General features: G+C 49.7%; 1 protein-coding gene across 5 annotated transcripts in view; it reads right to left on the reverse strand.

Annotated features, from left to right (window-relative positions):
- Positions 1–25,290, reverse strand: part of PMEPA1 (prostate transmembrane protein, androgen induced 1) — a 51,523-nt gene that overhangs the window by 25,341 nt on the left and 892 nt on the right. For 2 of the 5 annotated variants that reach the window (XM_075019952.1, XM_075019943.1), the window contains exon 2: positions 9,598–9,636. The exons of 2 other annotated variants lie outside the window; for them this stretch is intronic. In XM_075019952.1, coding sequence (XP_074876053.1) covers positions 9,598–9,636 — 39 coding nt within the window. Of the gene's footprint in view, positions 1–8,883; positions 8,999–9,597; positions 9,637–25,290 lie in introns of those variants that run through there. One more of the 5 variants, XM_075019976.1, reaches the window with a different exon arrangement.

Raw genomic sequence — 25,290 nt, forward strand, 5'->3', positions numbered from 1 at the left:
GCCCTCAGGCAGCAGTGCCGCAGGGGCTGCCCCGGCTCGCAGACGGGTGTCGAAACACGGGTTGAGCAAGTTGGCCAAAGCCACACAGGTCACGGCAGGGCTGTGACTGCAACCGGATTTCCTCAGCCCTGTCCAGGGCCGATCAGCAGGACACCTCTCCCTTCCCTGCCTCTGCTTTAAGCGCCGTTATCATCTGTATCGTTTTGCAGCTTTTGCTTACGAAAGGAGCGACCCTTCGCAAGGTGAGTTACTCCCATGGAAGGAGGACAATCTTAAGTTACAGACATAATTATGCGTTGCAGAAAAAAAAAATAATGCAAAACGCATGCAAATGCCCAGACACGCACATTGCGTTTGGTCACTGCAATATTCAAGTTCAGTTCTTGAACTGGTCTGAACAGCACCAGATGGGAGCGAATGCATGTGCATACTCTCACACAGAGATGTGAAAAAAAAAAAAAAAAAGTATATTTATACACACACACCCCCCAGAGCAAATGGGGGAGGTGAGTAAGAACGCCCCAAATCTGACAAAATTAAAGGTAATAAATTTACTTCCACCTCAGCTGTAGCAACAGCCCAAGAAAGGTTTTAACTCCTACAGCAGATATGCTGGGAAGTCTGAGTTTTGTTGCAGCGTTTCGCATTCGCGAGTTTTTAAGCACGCGCAAAAAGAGAAGCTGTCCTCCCCTGTAAAACCCGGCAGCGTTTGCTCGGCAGGGAGAGTTTTCAGAGTCGAGAACGGGGCTGAGCTCCCATGCCCTCCCCTCGCCCGGCCGCGGCGGGATGAGCGGAGCCTCCCCACCCCAGTCCCCATCCCCGGCACATCTGCGTCCCTCCCGCCCGCCCCATGGTCCCCAGCACCCCCGTCCCGTCCCCAGATTGATGACACGGGGCAGCGGTGGAGAGCCGACCCTCGAGGTCAGCCCCGACAATGGGGTTTCGGGGGCGGTTGGAGGGAAGAGGCACGGACGTGATTTCTAGCCCAGCTTTTCGGGCCACCTGCCCGAGGGGGGACGAGGACGGGATGGTGGGCGGCGGGTGGGCACCCCGGCCCCCCGGAGGAGAGCGGCAGCTGCCCTCGCACCGGGGCGGTGGGCGACTTCGGGAGGACGGGGAAGGGGGGAAGAGCAGAGAGGAGAGGATTATCCATGGACACAGCCTGTCCCCTTTTCACTGCATTTAACAATAAAGCAGTAGCTATAGCAACGGGGTTAATTAATGCATCCCATTTGCATAACTATAACCGAACCCATTCAAACCTGGCTGATATTTTCATTCTTAAACCTGGCCCGCAAGGCTGTGCTCTTATGGCGAGGGGAACCCAAACAAACACAGCCGCACATACGTATCGCTATACTCGCAGAGAGACGCAGGTACCCACAGGACGTCGCACAGAAACAAACCCGGCACGAAGCCACCCCTCGGCCGTGCCTTCTGCGCCGTGACCTGCCGGTGAGGCTCCAAGAGCCATTTGCTCCACATACCTTTATTCCCCCAGAAAGCATTACCACTTGCAAATAAGCACGCGGAAAGAACAGAAAAACGGGGACTGAAGTGTCCTTCAGAAAAAGATAAAACGGGGAAAAAGTGATTTTGGGAGATGGAGGGAGTAAAGCGCATTCCAAGACAGAGGGGGTAAGGAGATAGGCAATGTAAAGGTTTCAGACTATGGTATAACCAGAGGGAGAAATGTCTTCTCACCACAAACATGCATCTGCATGATGTCTAGACAGTCATAAAAAGGGCAATTAAAGTACTGCAGGCTGCAGTAAGCTAATGTCTCCTCTCCCAGTCTAAATGGTTGAAACATACTGTACTAACTTCGGAAAAAAAAAAAAATAGGATGGAGAGAAAGACAAGTTCGTAAGGAAAAATGTTTTCAAATTCAGTTTTAAATAAGCCAGTAAATTAATTCAACCTTGTCAAATCTTTGCCTTATAACATATCAAATATTCCGCCTGCGTCCTGTCTAGACTGCGATAACAAAGGGCATTTAAAGCCCTGCAAGATGCGCTGACAGAGTAGCCATTTAAAGATGCAGTATTGCTTTCTCCATCTAAAACGATTTGTCAGATGGAGTTAAAATGAAAATGATAAGTAATCACTCTGGTTCACAACCATTTCAAAAGAAAAAAAACCACAAAAACCCCACAGCTCATAGATATAAATCCCACTAAAATCATTCCAATGTATCATTCCAGTGGGATTTGTTTGGCCTTTTTTTTTTTCTTATGGCATTTGCTTTTTTTTTTTATTTTGTTAATCTGAGATGTCACTAGCTTTCTGCAGCACATGCATTTCTAAAGAGGAGCATATTAAGTCTGAAAAAGCCAGCTCCAAGTATTAATTGTTTCAAATGATATAAAAAGATGGCTTGCACAGAGACACTATTATAACTCCAAGGGTTGACACCAAAAAGGAATTTTTTTATTTATTTATTTACTTAAAAGAAAAAGAATAAACTATCTCACATGAGATAAACTGGCCAGTCTCCATCACTGATGCAGTTCAGCCTGGACAGTCACTGCCCTCAGGAGAGCAACAGAAAGAAAAGTTAAAGCAAACTATGTGGGTGTGCACAGCATGGTTTTTTACTGAGAAAGGACAGTTTTCTGGAAAAAGCAAAACCAGATATAATCCTGTCTAACACAAGAAACATTCTCCTCCCTTCTTGAGCTTTATCAGCTGTTGGACAACCAAAATCTCCAAAAAATATATAGGCAAAACAGCTGATCTGGCTTAAGAGGACAGCTAACACTGCCCATGATGGAGCGAGCATCCCGCAGACCTACAGCTACCCTACAGGCAGCCGCTTTTAACAGAGTGCAAGACTGGATTTAAAGACTGTTTTGTTGTGACATGGCATGACCAAGATGCCCCTGACGAGGGAGCAGGGCTGGGCTGTGCCCAGCCCCGGGTCCAACCACACCATACGGTTGCTTCTATGGGGGGGGGGGGGGGGGGGGGTGTCACAGTGGGGAGTCACCCCTGAAAGTTCAAAACTGGGTTGACCGCAGTCTCTGCTCCTCACCCTATAGCATCCCACCACCACCTCATTGGCACCTCCGTCTCCCCACCGTTGTTTCTTAATTATTATTTTAATAAGACTGTTTCCAACTTCACTGTTCATTCCGCAATAGCCCAAGGGCTACAACTGTTCATTAGACAGAATTTCTGCTTTAATTGCACTGACACAGATGTGTAGGTTATCTGGAAGAAACTACTAAAATGAGCAGTAAAGAATGGGGCTGGATGCTTTTCTTCCCTTACGGAGAGTTTAATTTAACATTATTTCCCCTCACCCCCATACAAGCAGCATCATTCGGTGCACCGTGGGTTCGCAGAGAAATTAACCCCAAATCGTTCCCGCTGCCACGGTGCGTACAGGTGCACTTTGCTCCCTGCGCCACACCAGGATTTCCACAGGGGCTAAAAGCGCAGGTTTGCCTCCGTGGGTTGCAGAAGTGGTGCTGGAGGGGCCCGACACCACCCGGCTCTGCAGCTCGGCCCCTCCACGGATGCACGGAGCAGAGTTGTCCCGGGAGAGGAGCGGGCAGCCAACTCCTTGCCCAGCTGATGCATCTTCACCACTGCCAGCGGGACGGCTCGTGTCCCCCGCCGTGGTCCTCAGGCAGAGCCAAGTCAGTGACATTCACCCGAGACCACAGATAAAGCTTTAGGGAAGGAGTTCAAACCTTGACCTGACCGTAACTTGTGGGTTTTGCTGTAAGGTGCCAGGACTGGGGTGGGAAACAGGCTCCCTTGGTCCCACCTCGCCCTCTGCAAAGAGGTAAATCACCAGACATGGAAAAACGCCATCGCTTCTGCTCAACAGCGTCCGCGCTTCGAACCAGCCACGGTTGTGCAGCTGTCAAATCAGCCATGGAGTTTACATGAACTTCCTCTGCAATTCGTGTTGGCGAGAGCCAGACACATAATAGCCTTGGATTCACGGAGAAAGAGCTGCCAGTGTTATTTCTATTTAAAACCTCTATTTGAGCTTCATACACTCATTCTTCACACATAATACACATGCACATACACACAAAATGCAGAAGTGAGCCAGATCCAGAAGCATTTCACTTCACCGAGAGCACTGCCTAATAGCGATTTCAAGTTTTGGCTCACTGTTATTATTTAATAGATTTTAATTCAATAATAAAAAGTATGAACCTGCCAATTTTTTGTTACATCTTCTTGCCAGGAAGAAAAAAACAAAAAACAACCAAAAACAAAAACACACAAAAAAAGAAGAAACCATGCAAGAAACTTGCTACCAACTTATTTATCCAACTGTTCCATCCCTGCTACCTCCCACCCTCCCAGGCAAGGGGCTGCTGTCCTGAGCAGCCGCACAAAGGCACCCTCCGGGCCAGGTGAAGGCTGAAGCTGCCGGAGCACTCCCCCAGCCAGGGTGGGCTGGGGGAACAAGCAGATGCACATCAAGGGTTCAAATCCCATCTCTGAATATGTCTAAAAGCCGCTAAAAATATCTCTTTCAGCAAAACTTATCTTTGATTTAAAGGGGGGGGGGGGGGGGGCACAAATGCTTCATGTCAAAAAAGTCTACGTTAAGAGAAAAAAACCTTTCCTTTGTTGCTAGGGGACTTGCTTTGTATCTGCTGAAAATCTTTAAAATTCCACCCTTGTATTTCAACAAAAACCCAGGACTGAAGCATCTCATGGGCTAAAAATCAAGAGACAGAGCACATCAGTTCCATCCTTCATTTGTAAGTACTTTGCTCAGGCCTGACTTCGTTTTGTATCTTGGTCCTCGATGCTTTTTGGCAGTTCGCTCTAGACTTACTGGCAAGGGCTAAAAGGCTTCTATTTAGCTGGTGTCAGCTGAGCATCTGTGCCTGCAAGAACTGGAGTGGGGGTGATCCCAACTGCATTTCAAAAGCACATTTCTTTTTGGGAGCTGCCACAATAATTTTAAATCCAAGCGTGTTTGGGCAGCGGGGTGACTCCCTCCGGAGGGGTCCCGGCTGCAGTCCTAAGCGGAGTGCCCGATTCTGGGAAGGATTCCTGACCAGTGGAGGGAAAAGGAGCTGGGAACGCTCCCTAACCTGTGACCCTGATAACAAAAGGCAGGGAGAGCGTCTAGACCTCCAGTCTGACGGCGAGTGAAGGCGAGCATTGTGCTGCCGGCACGCAGGGGCTGCCGCAGACAAGGCAGGCACACAGCGCTGCGGGACGGGAGCAGCGATGCAAACCCCAGCTGCGGCCGCTGACGGGCATCGCCCCCGAAACGCACCAGGTTATCGAGGGAGAGAGGCCACGCACAGCCCACCCTTCCTCGCCGGCACAGGGTTTTAGCAGCAGCTTTCGGGGCAGGTCCCGGTTCCCAGCACAGCTGGGCCCCGTGGAGATAAAGGAGCTCATCGGATTTCCAGCCTGATCAGCCCTGGGTTTCCCTTTGCCTCCGTGTGTTTCAAGCATATCATCCTCACTCTCCCCAATGCAACCGTACCCGTGCAGATCGCCAACAGGAGAGAGCAAAAAAAATACGCTTCCTTCCACAAAGCCTTTATTTTCTGCTTTCCCTGCCTGTCTCAGTCAAAAGGAGACAAACCAAGGTGTTCCCTCTCCACTAAGCCTAGAAAAAGGTCAGCTCAACATTCAAAAAACCTGAAGTTGAGACCCAGCTCTACCACATATTTCTCACGTGACCCTGGACAAGCCCCTTGGCTTCTCAGCGTTGTAGGTCCCCACTTATAAAAATACAAATACCCTAAATAAATGCTAGAGCTAATGGCAGGTTACTGCCAGGGAACTGCACGAAGAGAAAACAAAAGACCTATTAAAAGCCCTCCTTCATCTCTGCCAGAAAGAAAACACTATTACCCAGTACTTAAAAAGATGCATTAAAGGAGAGAGAGCAGCCGGGGGTTTAGGGACACCCCTGGCAGGGCAGCGAGGGGAAGCACTCCAGGCCAGCCACCCCCCATGCACCCTCAGGATGAGGATTTTTCCCGGGGGGGGGTGTCCCACACCCCATCCATGCCCTTGGCCATGCCCTGACCGTGCTGCTGCAGGCAGACAGCGGGGCTGGTCCTGCACCAGAAAGTGCCGACCTGCAGATCAGAACTTTTGGCAAAACAAAACAAAAAATGTTTCGCTCTTCCCAAAGGAAAGATAACTACCTCCTAGAAATGGGGTTTTCTGCCAGAAGACGGGCTCCAACCCAGCTGTACAGATGGCGAAACCAGAGGGACTCACGTGCGCAGAAGCGGCGGCACTGGTGCGGCACCACCCTGGGCATCACCCACTGACCCAGGGGCACCGCTCTGCATGGGACCTGCAACCCTGCGAACAACCAGCAGCCACCTCCGGGGGACCACCCATCCTCCTGCCACCCCCCCCAGGCTGGACCTTTGGAGTTACAGTGTGAAGCCAAGCAAAAGCAGCCCCAGCAGCTGAGAGAGTTTATATAGCCATTAAAAGCCCACCCCCACCCCCCTTCTGATGAGAGGTGAAATACTAACAGCTGACGGTGAATACACTGAATTCAGAGCAAGAGCAGATTTTTGTGATCCTAGTGGCCACCTGATGCCAATTCTTCACCAGCACACCCTACCCACATCCACACCTTTCTACCCGAAGAAAGGTGAGGGACAGGGAGTTTCTCCTTCCCCTGCCCCCACCGCTTCCTACCCCATTTCCAAAACATCATCCCTCCTGCAGAAACTCCTTCCCCAGGTGCTCCGGGGCCACCCAGGCACCAACGCAGCCTGCAGAGCTGGGAGCTGCAGCAGGACTCTGCGTGGTGGCACCAGGGCGAGATGCCACGCACCTGCAATCTCAGCAAGGTCCAGCCCAAACTTCTTCGCAGCTCGGCACCAGCAGCTCATCTTCTGACAACTGTGCGTGATTTATTTTTGGTACACATGCACAGGGAGACTAAGAGATCCTACACTGGGATTTTATCAGCAGTACGCAGCTATGGAAACAAACCCATTTAGACTAATATAACAAAATGCCCAAACCCACGACGATAAAATAAAGAACGATGCATATGGGCATTTTCACAAGGGAGTGTTGCAGGGAATACAGAGTGTGACCCAGCTTCTGGGAAACAGGGGTGGTCTATGTTTCCACTCGGACAGAATCCACTCAAACCTCCAAGAAATCAGTAGACCATGCATTTTCACCCAGTTACATATTTTGCCATGTGAATTTTGTTTTGCACAAACCCTCTACCCCACCCTTTGATTTTAAAGAGTCCACGGTCTGCACGTCCTCCTAAATCAGATGGGGGGCTTCTTGCTGAGGGCATCTCTTCTTCACCCTCCGTACCCGTTTCCCAGCCACCCTCTGTGAGAAGCAGGAGAGCCAACACAAAACCCAGCAGAAATTGCAGCACCCCTTTTTGCTCCCTGCGGGGAGCATGGCAGCGCCTGACCGTGCCCTGATGCACAGCTCTGGGCAGAGGCGAGCCACAAGTCATTTACAGAAATTCAAGAGTCTGGCATCTGCACCAAAGACATCCAGGAGTTACCAGAAAGATGGTAGAACAGTTTAAAACCCCAAGAAAAAAAAAAAAAACAAACCAAAAACAAAAAAACAATGAAAGCTAAACCTCCCTTGAGCCGGTCTTGGGTGGTGCTCCCTGCCCAGGGTTTGAGTTTTGACCCACCACGTGCAGGGCTTTAGCCCAGGTGACATGGGGATGGGCACGGGCATCTCTCCCCCAGGGTCCCGGCTCCGCCGGCAGCTCCAGGGTGCTCCGGGAGGACGCGGGTGGTGGAGGTGGCGATGTCTGGCAATACTGGCCCAGGCCGTAGCTGCAGGCAAGGACCCAGACAACAAAGGCAAGGCAAAAAGCCATCCGATAGAGACAGCTGTGGCTGGCAGACTGCGGCTTTCAGAAGCCCAGGGAGACTTTCTGGGCATGCACCCATGTCTGCAAACACAGCTCCTCGCTGGGCGCACAATTAAGCTAGCAGCAAGATAGCTGAAGTGTCCTACACCGTACTCCAAGTAGTATCCATCTAGTAAGAGTAGAAACCCTCAAAGAGTACAAGAGCGTGGTAAAGGAGCAAGCAACTGTAGACTGCAGGGAACAACTCTACAACAACAACAAAAAATTATATTTAATTTTCTGTTATTTATATTCTAAGAAAACCGCATGTTTTCACTTGCATCTTTGCCTGCCTCCCTGAGGCACAAACATACACACAAAATGGGACAGGGAAGACCAAGGAAAGCAGGAAGAGCAGCACAGCTAGAATACATCCCTGCTCACACACTTTCCTAAATCACAGGACAAGAAAACACGTGCAAGTTTTACAACAGTCGAGCAACAGCAAACACCTTTTGCTAGAGTGAAAACGCCCGGAGCTACACTGCTCAGAGCAGTGACACAGGCTCCCTCCGGCTGCCCAGCTTATCTGCTGAAACCTGTCTTTTAAGGCATTAATAGAAAGTAAATATAAATCAATTATTGACTGCTGCAGGAGAGTTTCCCTGCGGACTGGCATGAGTGTCCCAGCACCGGGGCTGCGCCTGCCCTGCATGCACCGGCTGCTCCCAGCCTCGGGCTCCTGCTGTTCCCCTGCCTGATGTCTGCAGCACGATAATGCTGCTGCTGGGACCAGTGGTGTCTTACAGCTTTTTTACATAAGCAAGGACTATTTTGCTGTGCAACCGAATTGTGCCATCAGGCTCGAAACAAACCAACTGAAATAATGCTTTTTTTGTCTTATTTTAGATTATGACTTTTACCAATAGGTGCTTGATAAAAGCCTAATGAATGACTTGTAGGCATTGTAAGCACGTTAAAAGTCTGAGCGTGGTTATAAGCCAAGGTCATAAGCTCTATTGACTTCCCAGGCTCTATAACAATTGATTAGCCATTTATTAAAATCATTTACTCACCACTTGTTAACACTTTATTTAGTCGGTTCTTCCCCAGCAGGCTTGGAAGACCACATTTGAGCAAAGATGCCTTAATTTTGAGGTACTCTCATAAACTCAATTCTAAACTGAGAGAGAGAGACCCATAAATGTTACAACAATGTCTTTTTAAACCAGCAAAGGCTCTTCTGCAAACAGGTTCAGCTCAAATCCAGCCGCCTGGTTCAACAGGGCTCCCGACGCCTGGTTTTGCCTGTCCTGAACTTGGGCAGCTCCTGCCACGCTCCACAGAAATCCGACATGCCGTGACTTAAAAGGATTCAGGTTGTCAAACTACTTTCACAAAATACAGTGAAAGTTTTCTTCCTCGATGTAACGCTGCTCATTAGTTTGCCAGAATAATGGCAAATGGAAGAGTACTCGCGCTTAAAGAGACGTTCAGCCTTTGGAGGTGTTTCTACGTTGAACAGCAGAAGAAAAAATCCCATCCAGGATTACCAAAGCGCAGCCAGCTATTTATCAATAGCTTCAGGATAATATTTATCAATCAGCCTCTGAAGACATCGCTGATCCCCCTCTGCACCCCGAACAGCAGGTACCTGCTGCTCTCAGGGCAAGGCAACGTACCACCCGTTCCGTCAAGCGAGTAACCAGGGTGTTTATAGTACAGCAGCTGCAATCATGCAATCAGCCTTCATAATTAGATCTTGGCAACTCTTGAAATACTTCACTTACCCAGTTTACCTGGAAAGGTGCGACCTAAACATTCAGTGCCTGGAGACATTTGAAAGAAAAACAGAAAGCATCCGTCAGTGATGGGAGCCACCTCCGACCAGCTACAACACACACCCCAGGTCCCCTCTTGGGGACTCGCTCTTCAAGAGCTCCCCCCTAGCCAACCACGGTTGACATCCACACCCAAGCCTACCACCTCCCCAGTAGCCAGGAGGTCCAAAAGCACTACAAGCCGGGTCTCATCACTCCCGGTAACAACCCCACATGCTTTTCCCACACCAGGAGTCGCAGCACGAGGTCCCGTTCCTCTCCAGCCATGCCACTGCACCGGCTTCCCCAGGACCGCTCTCCTCCAGCACTCGTGGCCAACCTGCCCGATGACGTGCCGAAGCCTTACGAAGGTTTGCTAAGTTTTTGGGATCACTCAGCCCACCCCAGAGACCTTCCCTCCCCCATCCAACAGTGTCAGGCTGCCTGTCCGTGGCCCCGGGCAGCACTTTGCGCTTCAAGGTGCCGGTGGGCTCTTTGTCGTGTTGCTGTCTTCTCTGCAAACACACGTAGCTGAGCCCCAGGCGCTGCTGAGCCTTGGTGAAAGCTCAGGGTTTCCTGACACCCCGTCCCCAGTGAGGGGGCAGAGGCTGTGAGGTGCTGCAGACCCACAGCAAAACCTTACACGAAACCCCAGATGCAATGCCCAGCAGATATATTCTCAAGTGAGGAGCCAAGCAGCAAAAAGTCTGGAGTAAAAGACAACTCATGACTTCTCTCTCGCCCGTCAGTCAGCAGTGCATTACCATCCACAAAACCGATGGGGTGACGGGACACAGATCCCCCCCCCAACCCCACCAGCACAACCTCAACGCCTGAGGAGCTGCGAGCCACCGCAGGCTGGGATTTCACCAGAGAAAAACTGCGTGCGGGACTTCTTCATGAAGCCCGTAAGGACTGCGTCACCGATAATGCTTCATTAGTACTAATTAGTACCTGCCACAGTCTGATGCAAAGGAGTCCTACTGGCATATAAAAGTAGCCTTTAACCCCAGAGCAGGGGGGCTCCCAGCCGCCGGACCCACCACGCGGAGGCTGCTGCACCTCGGGTGCTCCCACGCTGCTGCAGCTGCAGGTACGAGCGCAGGAGAGCGGGCTGGGAGGTTCGAGAGGTTATATTAACCCATCATTCCTCCCAAACGAAGCTTTAAAAAGTTATTTTCCGTGCACCTGAGAGGACAGAGATAAAGCAGCTTCTTCACCCCAGGAAAAGACGAAGGGTCAGAGCATCGCTGTAAATTACTGCAGCAGCTGAATAACTTGGGATCCACAGGCTCGGGGTCAGCTCACTGATTTTAAGTCAGGCTGATTTAGAGGAACGAGTTCAGGCGTACGGCAAATCAATGCTTCGCGCGCAGGAGGCATTCAAAAGCGACCGTGCAAACGTGCGGCGGCATCTGCAGCCTCCGCCGGCACCGCCACCATCCTGCTGGAAGTGGCACCGACGTTGATCGCGATGGGAAAGAAAAGAAAGGAATTAATTCTGCTGAGCCGAACGCCAACGGTGGCAACAAGCTGTGACCTCTTCCTCCTCCTCCTCCTCTGCAGCCAGCTCGATGCACAGAGCCCAAAAAAGGGGTCGAAGGCTGAAAAGGAGTGAAGAGCCAAAAGAAGAGTGGAGGTTGAGAAAAAAAAGGGGCAGGAGGGTGAGAGAAAAGTAGAGGCTGAGAAAAAGTGGAGGCCAAGTAGAGGTGGGAGGCCAAAGGAAAAAGTTGAGCCTGAGAATAAGCTGAGACTGAAAATGCGTGGGAGGCACAAAAGTGGTGGGAAACAAAAAAGGGGTGGGAGGCTGAAGGAAAAGTAGAGGCTGAGAATGGGTGGGAGGCCCAAAAGAGAAAAGTAGAGGCTGTGAAAAAGTGAAGGCCCTAATGGGTGTGAGGCCCAAAAGTGGTGGGAGGCTGAGAAGAGGTGGGAAACTGAAGGAAAAGCAGAGGCTGAGAGAAAAAGCGGAGATCGAAAACGGGTGGGAGGCCGATAGAAAAGCAGAGGCTGAAACAAAGCAGAGGCCAAAAGGGCTCAGGAGGCCCGAAAGGTGCAGGAGTCCAAAGGAAAGTTAGAGGTTGGGAAGCAGAGCCTCCATGCCTGCGGCTGGCCAGGTCAGGATCAGTTGTTCTCCAGTTAAATTTCCCCAAGCGTAGCGGGATTTTAGGACGCTGCTCCTCGCCTCCCTCTGAGCTCCCCCCGCTCTCAACACGCTCACGTTTGGCCTTTTGGTTTAGCCACCCATTTTGCCAACTTTTTCAACGCAAATGAGGATTTGCACTTAAAGTCGGTGCTTTAAACTTGACCAGAGCCACCCTCGGCTCCCCTCCCTTCCTCCATATGTGCACAACTATTTTTTTTCATGCAGTCGGCAGCAGGGAAAGAGATGGAGGAGTGGCTGAGCAGTCGGCGCATATTCCCTGTGGATCGGTGCCCGGAGCCCTTCGGCAGCCACAGTCCTGCCAGACGACTCCATGTGAAGGGTGGCTCACGCTGTCTGCCTACCAGCAGCAGCAGCAAGGAACCAGTAATTATACTGGCTGGACCAACACCTGCTAGTGGTTTTGTCTTACACTGTTTGTGCAACCAAATAGGCTGCCAACAAAACAAAGATGTACTTAGTCTAAACAGGTGAAAACATGAAACAGGGAATGGAGCTGCCGCGTTTGTCCCATGACGCCTGTGTGCAACACATGCCGGGAAATGATTTTTGGTTTAGTCTGCAAGAAGGCTCCAAAAGCAGGTAAAAGCACTGCGTGCACTGAAAAGACAAGTCTTTGCTGTGGGAGGAGGGAAGAGGACTGCCTATTCCCAAAGCCCAGCTCCTGGACCTGGCTTCGCACTGTGGTGCAGGGCACACAAATGCTCTTTGCTGGGCTGCAACACCAGCACCAAAAAAGCCTGGCTTGCTGGTAGCACAGCCAGAAGAGTCCTGCTAAACCGGGCATCCCGCGTGGGACGGCACACAGGACCACCCAGGGCTGCCTGCAGATTGGAGCTGCTCCCAAAAAAGCAGCGAGTCAGTCTAGAGCAGAATTGCCCATTCCCACGCCAGGCTCTGCACGGGCAGGGGACCGGACCCTCGCACGGCCTTTCTCACTCATGGAGCTGGAGCTCAGGAGCGAGGTGGGAAGAGGAGAGCAAATACCCCAAAGGACCAAGGGCAAAGATCCCAAAGGAGCACTCGGGCCGGCCTCAGCCTTTGCTGCCATTCTGCAAGGCAGGAAAGCCAGGCTCAGCTCCTAACTGCACCAAGTCACACCCGAGAGATGCTCCCCCGTCGGCAGATGGGATTTATTGTAGATGATTCGTCCTGGAATAAAAACATCAGCCCCACCTCTTGCAGCCTATTTACTGAAAGCCACTAAACATTAAACAGAGGCAGAAAGTGTATCCCAGCAACATCTGGAATTTATCCCGTCCTCCTTCTGGAAGAAAAAAAAATAAATAAAAAAAAAAATCACACCCTATTCTTTTTGAGAAAGAAAACTGATTATATAGAATTATAATGCTGGAAGAAGATAGAGAAGAGCAGAGATTTTCTTTGAAACGCTGTTTGGACAATTAAAAAGGGATAGTTTCAAAGCAGCAGCAAATCCTATTTCAGCTTTTTCCGCCCTGTCTCACAGCGCCAGGCTTTCCTCCCATGTGTTGCCTAAGACACTCTTAGGAAAGCAATAGAGTTTTTTCATCCTTGTAAGACCTTTAGTAAGCTAGAAAGAAAACCAGCTCTACGTCCTAACTAGTTGAAGATACACCAAATAAAAAAATTACTCTCCCAATTCCTGCCAACAAGATTCAGAGAAGCCTTGTTTTCTATGGAGAAAAGCTACTTGGGGACCAGCTTTCCAAAAGAGGATGGGTCAGTCTTTATCCAAGAGAGCCGACACTCTGTCTCTCCAGACAGAAGAACGGAAAGGCTTTAAATATAGAAACAGGAAAGACTATCTGGATTAATATGAGGATGCAAGGTCAAAAGGCGATATCCTCCACTTCCTCAGGCTCCCCATCCCAGAACGGCTGGGTGACAGCCCCACAGCATCGCCTGGCCCTGGCCACTACCGGGGAAGCCTCAGTTCAGAGGGAAACCATCCCCAGCCTTCTCCAAGGGGAAAAGCAAAGCAGTCGCTCTCACACCAAGCCCCCAGAAGTGCCTCCAGCGACTAAATTACCCAACAACTTAAATTATCCACATTGATCAGCCTGGAAAACAAAGCTGCAGCTCTTGGCATGTGCACAGTTCGGAGGGTACAGCTGCATGAGTTCTGCATTTTTCACCTGCAAGTCGTTACAAGGATAGCAGCAGAAGCCCCTTCCCCTGCCCAGTCCTGACACTGGATGGCTGAAGGGCAAACACAGGTGAGAAGAACCCACTGCTCCAGACACCTTTCAGACAAAGCAGAGCCTCAGCAAATGACAGGTATGTCCGAATTTGCGAACGAGGCCAAGGCTGTTCCTAGAACAAGTCCCATTACTCGGGGTCCTCAACTCCCATCTCCTTGGCTGTGTGTGGACTGGATTGCAGGATTTCATCAGGACGTTAAAGCTCAGAAGCTGTAAAATCACTGTGCAAAAAACCAATTATACCTATTTTTGCAACAGCCAATTTAAGCTTGTATTTAGGTCCCCTCACATACCCCTACGTTACATAAAGCATTTCTTCCACTTGAAATGTAGCTTTATAAAGGCCATTTTGCTTAATTTAATAGATGCTTAATGTGGGTCTGCAAATCTCTAGAAGCGTAACCAAGAAGACACATGGCTGCAAGATACAGCGTGATCCCTTCCCGAGCGAACAGAAGGAACAGGAGAGGATGAAAAGCATCTCCAAAACCCATGAACCTGCTGCGACTGGAGTGCACTTGTGGTCTGAAGAGCAGCAAAACCCCATGGTCAAGTCAAAACAGAAATTCCTGAACATCGGCACGCGGCTGTTAACCCACTCAAGGCCAGCCAGCGCTCTGCAGGCTGCACAGCAGGACAGATCCTTCCCTCGCTGCACAACCAAATTAGCTGAGCTGAGCCCACTCAGGCATGCTTCCCTCAGATTTGAAAGAGCTACTTTCTAAACCTAAATTAAATAAATGCAGTCATCTTTCTTCTTTTTTTTTTTTTTTTTTTAAAAAAGCTGCACTAATAAAAAGCTCACAGTGAATCTATTAAATTGAGGCTGTCCATTAAGTTTATTGTTCCTTACAATTCAGGCCTGGATGGCAAGTCAGTAGATGTTGAAAAGTATTTATCAAGAAAACCCATGAGAATGATGAGGATTAAAAGCTATCAGCAAGACAGAATACATTTGTAGCCCCATAGTTTGCTCTGTGCCTCACTGGGAGCATGCAGGACCCCCATCAAAGACCTCTGCCCCCTCTCCTTATTCTTGAGCCGATCTCTGGCACATCAGTCAACAGGACAGCCTTCACCTGCATTCACAGCAAAAGCTGAAAAAGGTGGAATTTGTATATACTGCTATGAATAAGTCACACTAGAGAAATATAAAACATTCATTGCATTACACACCAGTGATCAGTATCATTAAGTGTTACGCACCTCGTGTGTGTCTGAGCACGCTGGAGAGGGAGACACTGAACTCGAAAACGCATCTTCCAATTCAAGCAAAGTCCCATTACAGTAATGTGAGTGTAACAATAAAAGTGAGATCTCTGTTTATTATATGGGAAATTATTGCAATTTAAGATAATTTTACTCCAAATTGCGTGAAACAAGCGTCCATAACTCATGCTGTTCCTTAACTCTCCTAAGGGCAGCACCTAGCAGGCCAAGCTACTTTTCAGAGCTCAGTGCTAAAGAGCCTAATCTGTATATGCTACGTTATTGAAGCCAAGAGACCACCCTTGGTAAGGTGGAATAAAGGTGGAAAGAATGAAAAAAAAAAACCACAGAAAGAGCAGGACCTGCTCCTCCAGGAACGCAGCCGAGACCTCCGTCTTCAGCGAAGGCGAGCCCTTGCAGCCCAAGGGACACCGACGCTCTCCGGCTCTCGAGGAACCGAGTCTCATTGCACTGATACTTGTGCAAAGAGCACAAGGAAATCCAGCCCGGTTTCCAGTCTGGAGCGTGCACCAAGAACAAGCCCAACCCTGGGTCCTTTAAGGTGCTGAGCCGTGGGTTTCAGCCCCGCGGCTCTAACAGCCAGCCAGTACCCTCAGCACCGTGGGAAACGCAGCACGGGAGGGTGCAGGAGGCTCGGCTTCGCTTTGGGGAGGGATTTTTTGTTTTTGTAAGAAATAACAATATTAATCATAACATTAAACAGAAACCACTAAGGGGGAGAACGTCCAAGCTCGCTCAGCCCAGAGCCCAACCTGCAGCAGACCCGCCAGCAGCGGCCGCAGCTCCCCCGGGACTCGTCCTCGGCAGCTGAAGCCACGGGTGCGTCGCACACGGACGGAGGAGGCGGTGAGCAGATTCAGGAGGACGGTTGTAGGGACTCAGGCTTGGAAATGTTAGTCTTAACGCTCAGCAGTTAGACGTCTTTTGGGAATTCGTCCAAATGGCACTGCTTCCTTCCCACTTGCCCTGCAGGTAAATCTAGCATGTGGCTTACACAATCTGTTGACTTAAATAAAGCAAGGGCAGAAGAAGAAAGCTGTTCAGACATCAGGAGAGGCTCATCAGTCCTTTGGGCAAAAGTCTGGGTCACTTCCCCCTGCGCAGCATGCTCGGTGCGTCGGCCAGGGCCCCGTCTCCCTCCGTGAGACCACGTCCAGCGAGGGTGCAGCAGAAACGGTCGCAGCGCTCACAACGTCAGCAGGAGGGCAACAGCGACACGTTGCCAAATTCCTCCATGTTTTTTGGCCAGCGCCGACGCTTTAAATTCAATTTACAGAAATTTGAGTCCGTGAGCTCTCTGCTCCAGTCAAGTCCTTTGAAATCAAAGACAAGCCAGCAGTGACCGCACGAGTCTCCCAGGGCTTGGGCAGACAGGGCTGCAGCCGCGTCCAAACCTCACGGCGCTGGTCCACCTGTGCCTCCGGAGTAACGCTCATCCATCCTGCGGACGTGGGATGTTTCTAAAGCACTGGGAGACCACCGCGTGCTCCGCAAGGGCAAGATCTTGTTGGGTACACGTATCTCAGGTGCAAAACCGGCTGTGGCGTGCAAGGCTGACAGTAAGCAGGCACTGGCAGTACGCGGTCCGGAGCGAGCCCGCCAGCTGCCCTCATCCACACGCCTCAGGAACGCTTCTTGCCCCTGCTGTTTTCTGAAGGAGGCTCAAACTCCTTCTCAGGATCAACTCAGGCACCCAAGCGTCAGCCCTGGGGCCCAGCTCCTCCACTCACAAGCAAGGCAGGAGCAAACTGCCTCCCCCAAAGTAAAAGACTAAAATCCGAACAGAGCAATTCCGACGGGGCTGTTTTGTTATCAGAGTTAAGAACGGGAAAATTAATAATTCTCACAATGAGTGAAATGGGACAGAAGTAGAGGAAAGCTACCTTGTAAGATGCAGGTTGTCTTCCCTCTGAGATTTTAAAGCACCAAAGATGCATTTGGATTGAAAACCGACTCGCCTGACCACCGCTGACTCTACTAAGAAGTTGCACAGCCATTCTGCCTGGCGTGCAAATGAAAAACCCTACCACTGATCATCAACAGCAAGTTAATTAAGCACTAGGCCAAATTCTGCATGTAAAGCATATAATGACTGAGGTCTGCAACAGCCAGACTTTGCTACTACAAATACTCATAGTGCAAGTTAACGTCTCAATCTCAAGGAAGGTAGAAGAAACCACCGTCGCAGTTATGATGGTGAGCTCCTCAGGAGGCAAGCTAGACACTCAACCCAACTCTCCTATCAGACCTATGTTAACATTTAAATAGGACCTACTGTCGTGATCTTTAGCAATGAGCAGATGTGGTTTTGAGTAATGGTTAGTGTTACTTAACCGGTTATATTCACTAATGTAATTGACACCTATTCCATCATCCTTAATACACCCACTTCTTTCTCCGATACCATAAATAGATTAGAAAAGTTTCTGCAGATGGCCATGACCCCATTTGTTTGTGCACTTAGCCATGTATGAATCACTCTTGGCTTGTAGCAGCACTCTGGAATTACTGAAAGATAACTAGTCGGCACAGACACCAATAAATGAATCATGCTTTCCACAAGACCAAACCTTTGGGCTTTTACAGACTCCAATTACAAAGTAAGAAGAAAAGAACAAAGAAATTACTCAGTCTATTTGCACAAAGTCATGCAGAGTTGATTCATAGTTTTACAGAATTATTACTGACAATCATTTGTAGGGGGTTAGAGTAACAAACCAGCTACTTAACGTATTGGACAGAATGAAGAGATGGAAAAAAATCCCCAAACCACGTCCTGCATATATTCTTGAAAAGTAGTATTGATTTTTGTGCAAGTACGTCTTTTCACTCTTGGTATGCTCCAAGCCTGGGGGTTAATCAGCTTTCATTCTCCAAGGCTAAATTCTGCTTTGCTGGGTTGCTTGGGCCAAGTTTGCAAATGTGGGAAATCCTGTTGCACCTGCTGAAGTGCACAAACTTCACGCCAGCAAACCATCACAGGTATAATTCCTCAGCACTGCGGGCACGAGCAGGGTCTCATGAACGGATCAGAGAACTGCCATGTGCAAAAGCACTTGCCTTTCTAAATGCACATTTTTGAATGTATACTGCAAGTGAAAAATTAGCCAGTCCGAGGCATTTTATTAAAGATATGTCGAGACTGAATACACTGAACAGAAATGTGTGAACCATTTGAAAGTACTGTGGACATCCACCAACACTGACAACTTGTGAGGCAAGTTTCAAAATATGTGCAAGGTATCTTCATGTAACGCCACAGCCTGTGACAACACTACCTTACACCACACAGAGAAAAACACACCCTCTTCTAGACGGAGCATAAGCCTAGTCTTGTATCAATGAGAAATTGGAAGTCTGACTACTTGGAGAAAAAAGGGGATACTGCATCGATTACGACCTTAGCAATGCTATCTTGCTGTATGCAGTGAAAAAGTAGCATTAAATTAAAAAAATGTAAAGGTGACGGTGGACTTGGTGCCAACCTGGGCCTGCAATATGAACCAGCGCACTGGCTGTAGCATCTCTAAGCGTGACGGCTAAATTTACAAGTCTCAGGGCCACACAGCCTCACATGCTCCAAATCAGCATCCTGTACCAGAGAGATATGCAGAATAACAAGGATAATGTCCAACTGAACAAAATCACTGACAGTTAGGAAAAGGATTAAAGTTAAACATATATGTGATGCTATTTGTCTAAGGCCTTACAGTGATGCTACCCTTTACATGTAACTGAAGACCCAACTTCATGGCTAATTTAGCTTGCAAATGAAACGTGTGCCCTCTTCTACACACCAGCTGAACTTGGTCCACAAGCAGAGAGCTGCCAGCCTGGTACGGCTTAGTCACAGCTCAGGAGAGGCCAAAAACAGCACCAGAAGAGCTACCACACAGCTCTAAATCAGTTTGGGAAAACTTGCTTATTTGTCCTCACTCTTAAGGCTGCTGATTTCCCAAGAGAGGTATAAACCCTACCCTAAACTGGCTACAAGAAGGAAAGATGCTATGCAAGATTTAAACGAAAACCTTAATAAACATTCCCAATTCCTACCCTCTCTCCTACTCTAGCCATACTACATAAATTAATGCAACAAGCTCTCTTGTATAAGAATACGTAGGCGACAACAACCTTCTCCCTCCAACGAGAGTTTATCTGAGGATGTGCTGTAGATAGAAGGGGAAGAAAAAGGTTCCCAATAGCACCGCTACAGCAGCACCAGCTTGTCTTTAGAAAGCTGGAGTCACCAGAATCAAGGCCTTCAGGTGCAAGCCAAGACTAAAAGGATGCATGTGCTAAACAGTAGTGTGTCCTTTAGAAGGAAAAAAAAGCTAAATCAGGGACCTCCAATATTAGGTGGATGCTTAGATAAACACCGTACAACATACCGCAGCAAAAATGCTAATGCAAGTTTAGGTTTCACACTGCAGATATTTCAAAAGATTTGCAAAGCTTTGATATTTAACATCTCTACTAATTTCCTTTTTGGTGTAATCATAAATTTACCATAGTAGCCAAAAGATCTGGGATGAACTACAAGTTCTAGCTGGCTCGGAAGCCAATAAGAATAATGTGTGCTGTTACTATTTTCTCTCAAAACATACCTCTGCAAAACTGACTTAAAATGAGAAAAGAAATTGTGAAACTGTCATTACAAAGAAGCATTTAAAATGCAGATCAAAGTGCTGCCTTAGAAGCTGTATTCCTTGCCAAATCATCAAAGCTCTCTTTACTCTCAATAGCTCCCCAAATCCTCTGATTTGGATGATAAACTCCTACAGCTGAAATTTATCTGCTTTAAAAAAAAAACACAACCAAACAAAAAGCCCAAACCCCACTACTCCTTTCTCTGGTTACCCACTACTTCACTAACCGGTTCATTTTGAACTACTTTCTTGTATTACTAAATCAATTAACTTTCACAAATGTGTTTATGCCTGCACACACACAGACGGTAGAAAACTTGTCAGCTCTCAGAGGTGTATACATATACGGTCTCACCCTGCAAGCACAGAAGTGCTAACAGCTCAGGTAGCTGTTCCTGCCACCGCAGCACCGTGCTGAACGCCGGTATTGCTGTTACACCGCTCCACTACACCCTGCGCTCACGCACCGCTCCTGCAGGACCTCCAAGACCGCTATTACGTTTAGTGCAGCAAGGAAGCAGCAATGCAGCAGCCCACACAACCGGAGATGATGGGTCAGATCCTGCTCTCATGGAGGAGAGCCTTGCGCCGAAATCCTCCTCCGGCCACGCTGCGCGCAGCCAGAACAAGTCTTTGATGTGTTTTCTCACCTGGGATCTGCCCAAGTGACCTACCTTCTGCTACCCGAAATAATTATAAAATAATCACCCGGCAGTTTAGCTACACAGACACTGCATAAAACATCCCCGTCGACATTAATGATCCCTTTGCTTTATGGACGTCTGGGAGCGTGCTCATGGTGTGAACCAAGTTTCCACTTAATTGCAGCAAAGTGGCCCTTGTGCCTCCCTCCTCGCGAGCTTTCCAGCCAGGCTTTATTACTTTGATGAAACACGCCAACAACAGATGCACTGCGTATCAGAGAACTTGAGGGATCTGATAAGACAAACCGCACACCACGCACGGGATCTCCTTCCAGGAAGCAAACTGGTAGTCAGTTTTTTCATGAAACACCATTGCAAATAAATGACCTTTTTTAGCTAATTAGGGTTACCAAATTCTGAGAGTTGCTATTACCTGAAACAAGACCAACAGACATGACTGTACAATGAGTTACTCAGGAAAGAAGCTGGATTGTAATTACTGTCTATTAGTGACACCATGTATTTTGGTACTTCCCTTGGAAAGGTCTTCTCACGTCTATCCATTTATAATTTAGGTTTACAAACTCATTCTAAAACTGGATTTATCTAGCCACCAACTCTCAGCTGGGGAAATCTAAAAATATTAGTATATTTGGTGAGCAACAGCAAATAAAAATAAGTAAGAAAATACATTTGTAGGTACTCTTCTCTCCACCTGCAAAGGAAGCAGCGGTAGCTCAGCTAATTCAATATCCTGAAAATTCAGATGTGATCCCAGACCCTACCTTGGGAATTCCTGGCTTTAAGGAAAGCAATATGGTTGCTGTTTCCCACACACCCTTTGGTGCCAGTCCTCTCACAACCAGGATCTGAAAACATACTACTAAATAAAATGAAGGCAAGCCAAAGGCTTATTCAGGGGGTAGAGGACGCCTTCATGGCAGAGGGTAACAGGACATACTGTGTCGAACATCCTCCTCTGAATATACCCTGATACTGATGGAAAAGGAAGAATTAGCCATGTCACTTTGCATTATATATGATCACCTCCAGTTCCATAGGATCACCTCTGGTGCCGTGTGTGCCCGTCCTGCCATGCAACACAACACAACCCAGGTGTTCACCCAGAGGAGAAAACCAAAGTTTGACTATTTTCCCTCCATTTCCTCCTCTGTGTCTTTTCATTCTGCCGTTCAACACTGATTATAAAACACTGAGATTAAAATCACCGCCTGAGGGCACAAAATAAAACCATAATTTTAAGACCCCTGTGCTCTCCGGGCTCAGGGAACCAGGACTTTCCCTGCTGCCCCGGGCACGAGAGGTGGGACCCGCGGAGCTGGGACCGCAGACCGCCGGGGTCCCCCGGGACAGCCGAGGGCACACACAGATGGTTCTCAGGTCGCCATAAGCAAAAACCATCCGTGCTCCGCTCGGGTCGCACCTCGGGACGCTGATCTCGGCGGAAAGCAGCGCTTCTCACGAACGCATGGCCAGAGCCAGACACGGGGAACTCCTCGGTTTAGCTGAAGTCAAACTGAGATGCCACAAACCGAACACACTCTGTGCAAACACTCTCCAGCTCGCTGAAACGCTGGCAGCAGCTCTGGCTTCCTTCCATGTCCCTACCTCCTGGAGGAAAACTTGGGAGGGGGGGGAAATAAAGAAGTACATGGTTATTATCCACTCTACCCTGGAAGAAGCCATAACTGCCGTTGACACGGCGTCAGGAAAGAAACGTATCTGCCAAAAAAGCAGTCTGAAGTGGAAAGGAGACGTGATCCCTGGTTGAGCCATCTGCGTTCGGTTTGTTATTAAACCAAAGAATGTGAAAACCTAGAAGTCCTCGCTTGGACGGAAACCCGCTCTCACGGTTCGCTCGCCCCAGCCCTCCACCGGCCGAGGGAACGGCCTCCTCTCCTCGGGGAGAAGCGAGGACACCTCTTAAAACTCCCCAACACCTCGGCTACCGTGACTGCACGAGCAAAGCCCCCGCCGAGGGCCACCCAGCCCCGAGAGGGACCTGAAGCCGTCCTCTCGCGGGGATGCTCGGGGGCCCGCGGAGGCAGGACCCCCAGCCTTGGCACCCGTAACCCTCCGAAAGATGTCCCCGCGGGGTGCGAAGCAGCCCCGGCACAGGCGGGAGGTCCCCCCCGTGGGTCGGTTCCCACCGACCCGGCCGGCGGCAGGACCCCAGCCACCCGGGGCGAGGGAGCGGGGAAGCCGTCGGGGAGGCAGGCAGGCCGCCTCGCTCCGCTCCCCGCGCCAAATAATTAGTTATTTGCAGACTCTTCCGCCACGACAATCACCCCTGACCTCTTTCACCCAGCCGAAGCGATTAGAGACCACTGCCGCAGACGTCTGGCTGCTTAACGCCGCCCGGCATATTGGCACTACAGCCCAGGCGGCGGCGGCGGGCGAGACTCCGCGCCCCCGCCCCCAAAAAGCCCTTTTCTAATCCTAATCTGGGAGCGCCACGCACAGAAACCAGCTGCTTCCTCCACCGCAGCGCCGCAGCCTGCCGTACGGAATAAAGCCTGCAAAGAAATATTTTTGGGGATCAGTCGTGCAGTTAACTTAATTAGAGGGTTAAATTACAAGAGTTTACAGTTATGCCACTTTCCCGAAGCATTCCTGCGTGGCAACTTTTGGCTAGAAAATTAAACAGCATCTGGTGGTAGCTGCCCCGAGGTTCCCTCAAAGTCGTATTAGAAAGACAAATAAAACCAAGCAATTGGAGAGGGGAAAAAGCTGTATAATGAATTCATCTCGGGGAGGCTCGACTCTATCCTTTCCACCGAACCCAGGTGGAGGAAGCGATCAGGTAACAGCCCCTGCAGTGCAACCAAAGCCCTCCTGCAGCACCGAGGTGAGCTAACGCTGCCCGCCATCGGCAGGAAATAAATAAACGGCGTTGGCGATAAAGAAACCTAGCTGAAAACGAAATAAGGAAGAGCAGCATTAAGGGAGCTCGACCCAAGGCTCCCGGGAGCTAAGGGGAACTGGGCGCCCGAGCGTCAGGACCCCAGAGCTGCGCGGCTGACGCAGGGGGACGGGCACAGCGCTGGCAGGGGACGAGCTGGGGAAGGAGCTCGGGAGCCGGATGGCATCAGGGACGAGGCTCCCGCGACACCCGTCCGAATTCAAGCAAGGTGTCCTCCGCCGTACTTCACTCACAGCCTCTCACACCCGCCCCATCCGTAACTGGCACCTGCCTACTACCAAGCCTTTCACACGCTGAAAAAACAGGGGGAAAAATTATAAAATACATTATTTCTAAAAAGTCAGAGAACGAAATTAAAAGTCTGAGTTGCTCCAGCAAGACCTCACACCAAGAGTTAGACTGGAAGAGAAGCTTTTTCTTCAAAAGGCATTACACATTTTAATTCACAACTTTTATCATAACCATAAGCCTTGATCAGACACAAAGTAAAGTCTCTCATCCTTGCAATTCTGTGGGACACGGTTTATGTTCACCAACCGGCTGACACAAAAAAGAACTGTATCTTCATTATTTATACGCTGCTATTGGTATGCACATCTAGCCCGGCCTGTTAAAGTCAGGAAAGAATAATGGTCTGTTCAGTACCGGTAGTGTTAATAAAATCAGGCAAATCCAGCTTAGTTTTGTCTGAACACGAATGAGATTAAATCAAGATTAAATGTGCATACAGTACAAAGGGTATGGTTTATGCTAAAATTCAGAATGAACGTATTTTAGTACCCGGTATACAAATGCCTACAGACCTTCTCCAGGACTCAGACACCTGAATTAAACAACGATGAAACTGGAGAAAGCGAAGGCAGATGACACTGGACAAAAGCCATCCAAAATACCAAGGGACAGATGCCGGCTCTAAAATACTGCTCTGCAACCCCGCTGGAGGTAACGGGGCAAATCCTGCGCTAGCAGAACAGGCACAGCTCAGCTGACTTTCCCCTCCACGCACAGAGCGCGAGCCCGCTCCATCGCAGTGCCAGGAATATATGCAAAATCGAGACTCTTTCCCAAGTTTTCCTTTTGGGCCATTTTGCATTAGTCTGTGCAGTGTTTAGATTCCAAGGCACAGAACAAGGTGTCAGGATTGTACCCCGCTTAACAACCCAACCCAGGCCGGGAAGCCTTGAAAACCTTCCCTTTATACAGAAAATACCATTCGCTTTAAATTGCCAGAGAAACCAACCCATTTCTCTTTTCCTCAGCAATATTTTTTCCTCTCTCACCTCCACGCGCCTCATTTCCAAGAGGGAAAGAGCAAACAGAAAAGTAGTGGATATTTAGGTCAGGCACCGTACTCGCTGCTACTCTGCGAGGATTGAAAAATACTACTAAAAAAAAGGCAAATAGCCCCTCATAGCAAAAAGCCCCCAGGGGCTGGAGGCGTGGGGGGGGAACAGGTTCCAAATATAAGCCTTACTCGGGTGTCCGGACCGCAGCGCTCCCCCCCCACCCCCAGTAACGAGAGGAAGGTGATTTACACCGGGACTAATGAAGACCCCCGGGGGAGGCTCGGGGGCCAGGGTTCCCCCCCTCGCAGGAGGGACAGACACGCGGGGCAGCGGGGGCTGAAGCCGCGGGGGAAGGGGCGAGATGCGGGTGGTGATGGAGGCGAGATGGGGGGAGAGCTGGGATTCCACACACCGATGCCGGGGAGGGCGAGGGGGGGGGGGGAGAGGAGCGGCCGAGCTCCGCAGGCAGCCCCGGGGGGGGGAAGGCTGTGCCCCGGGGCCGCTCCGCCAGCCCGTCCCGCCGTGTCCCGCACCCACTCGCGCCGTGTCACACCCGCACCAGACACCCC

The sequence above is a fragment of the Buteo buteo genome, chromosome 2 (assembly GCF_964188355.1).
Source record: "Buteo buteo chromosome 2, bButBut1.hap1.1, whole genome shotgun sequence".
Lineage (NCBI taxonomy): Eukaryota > Metazoa > Chordata > Aves > Accipitriformes > Accipitridae > Buteo > Buteo buteo.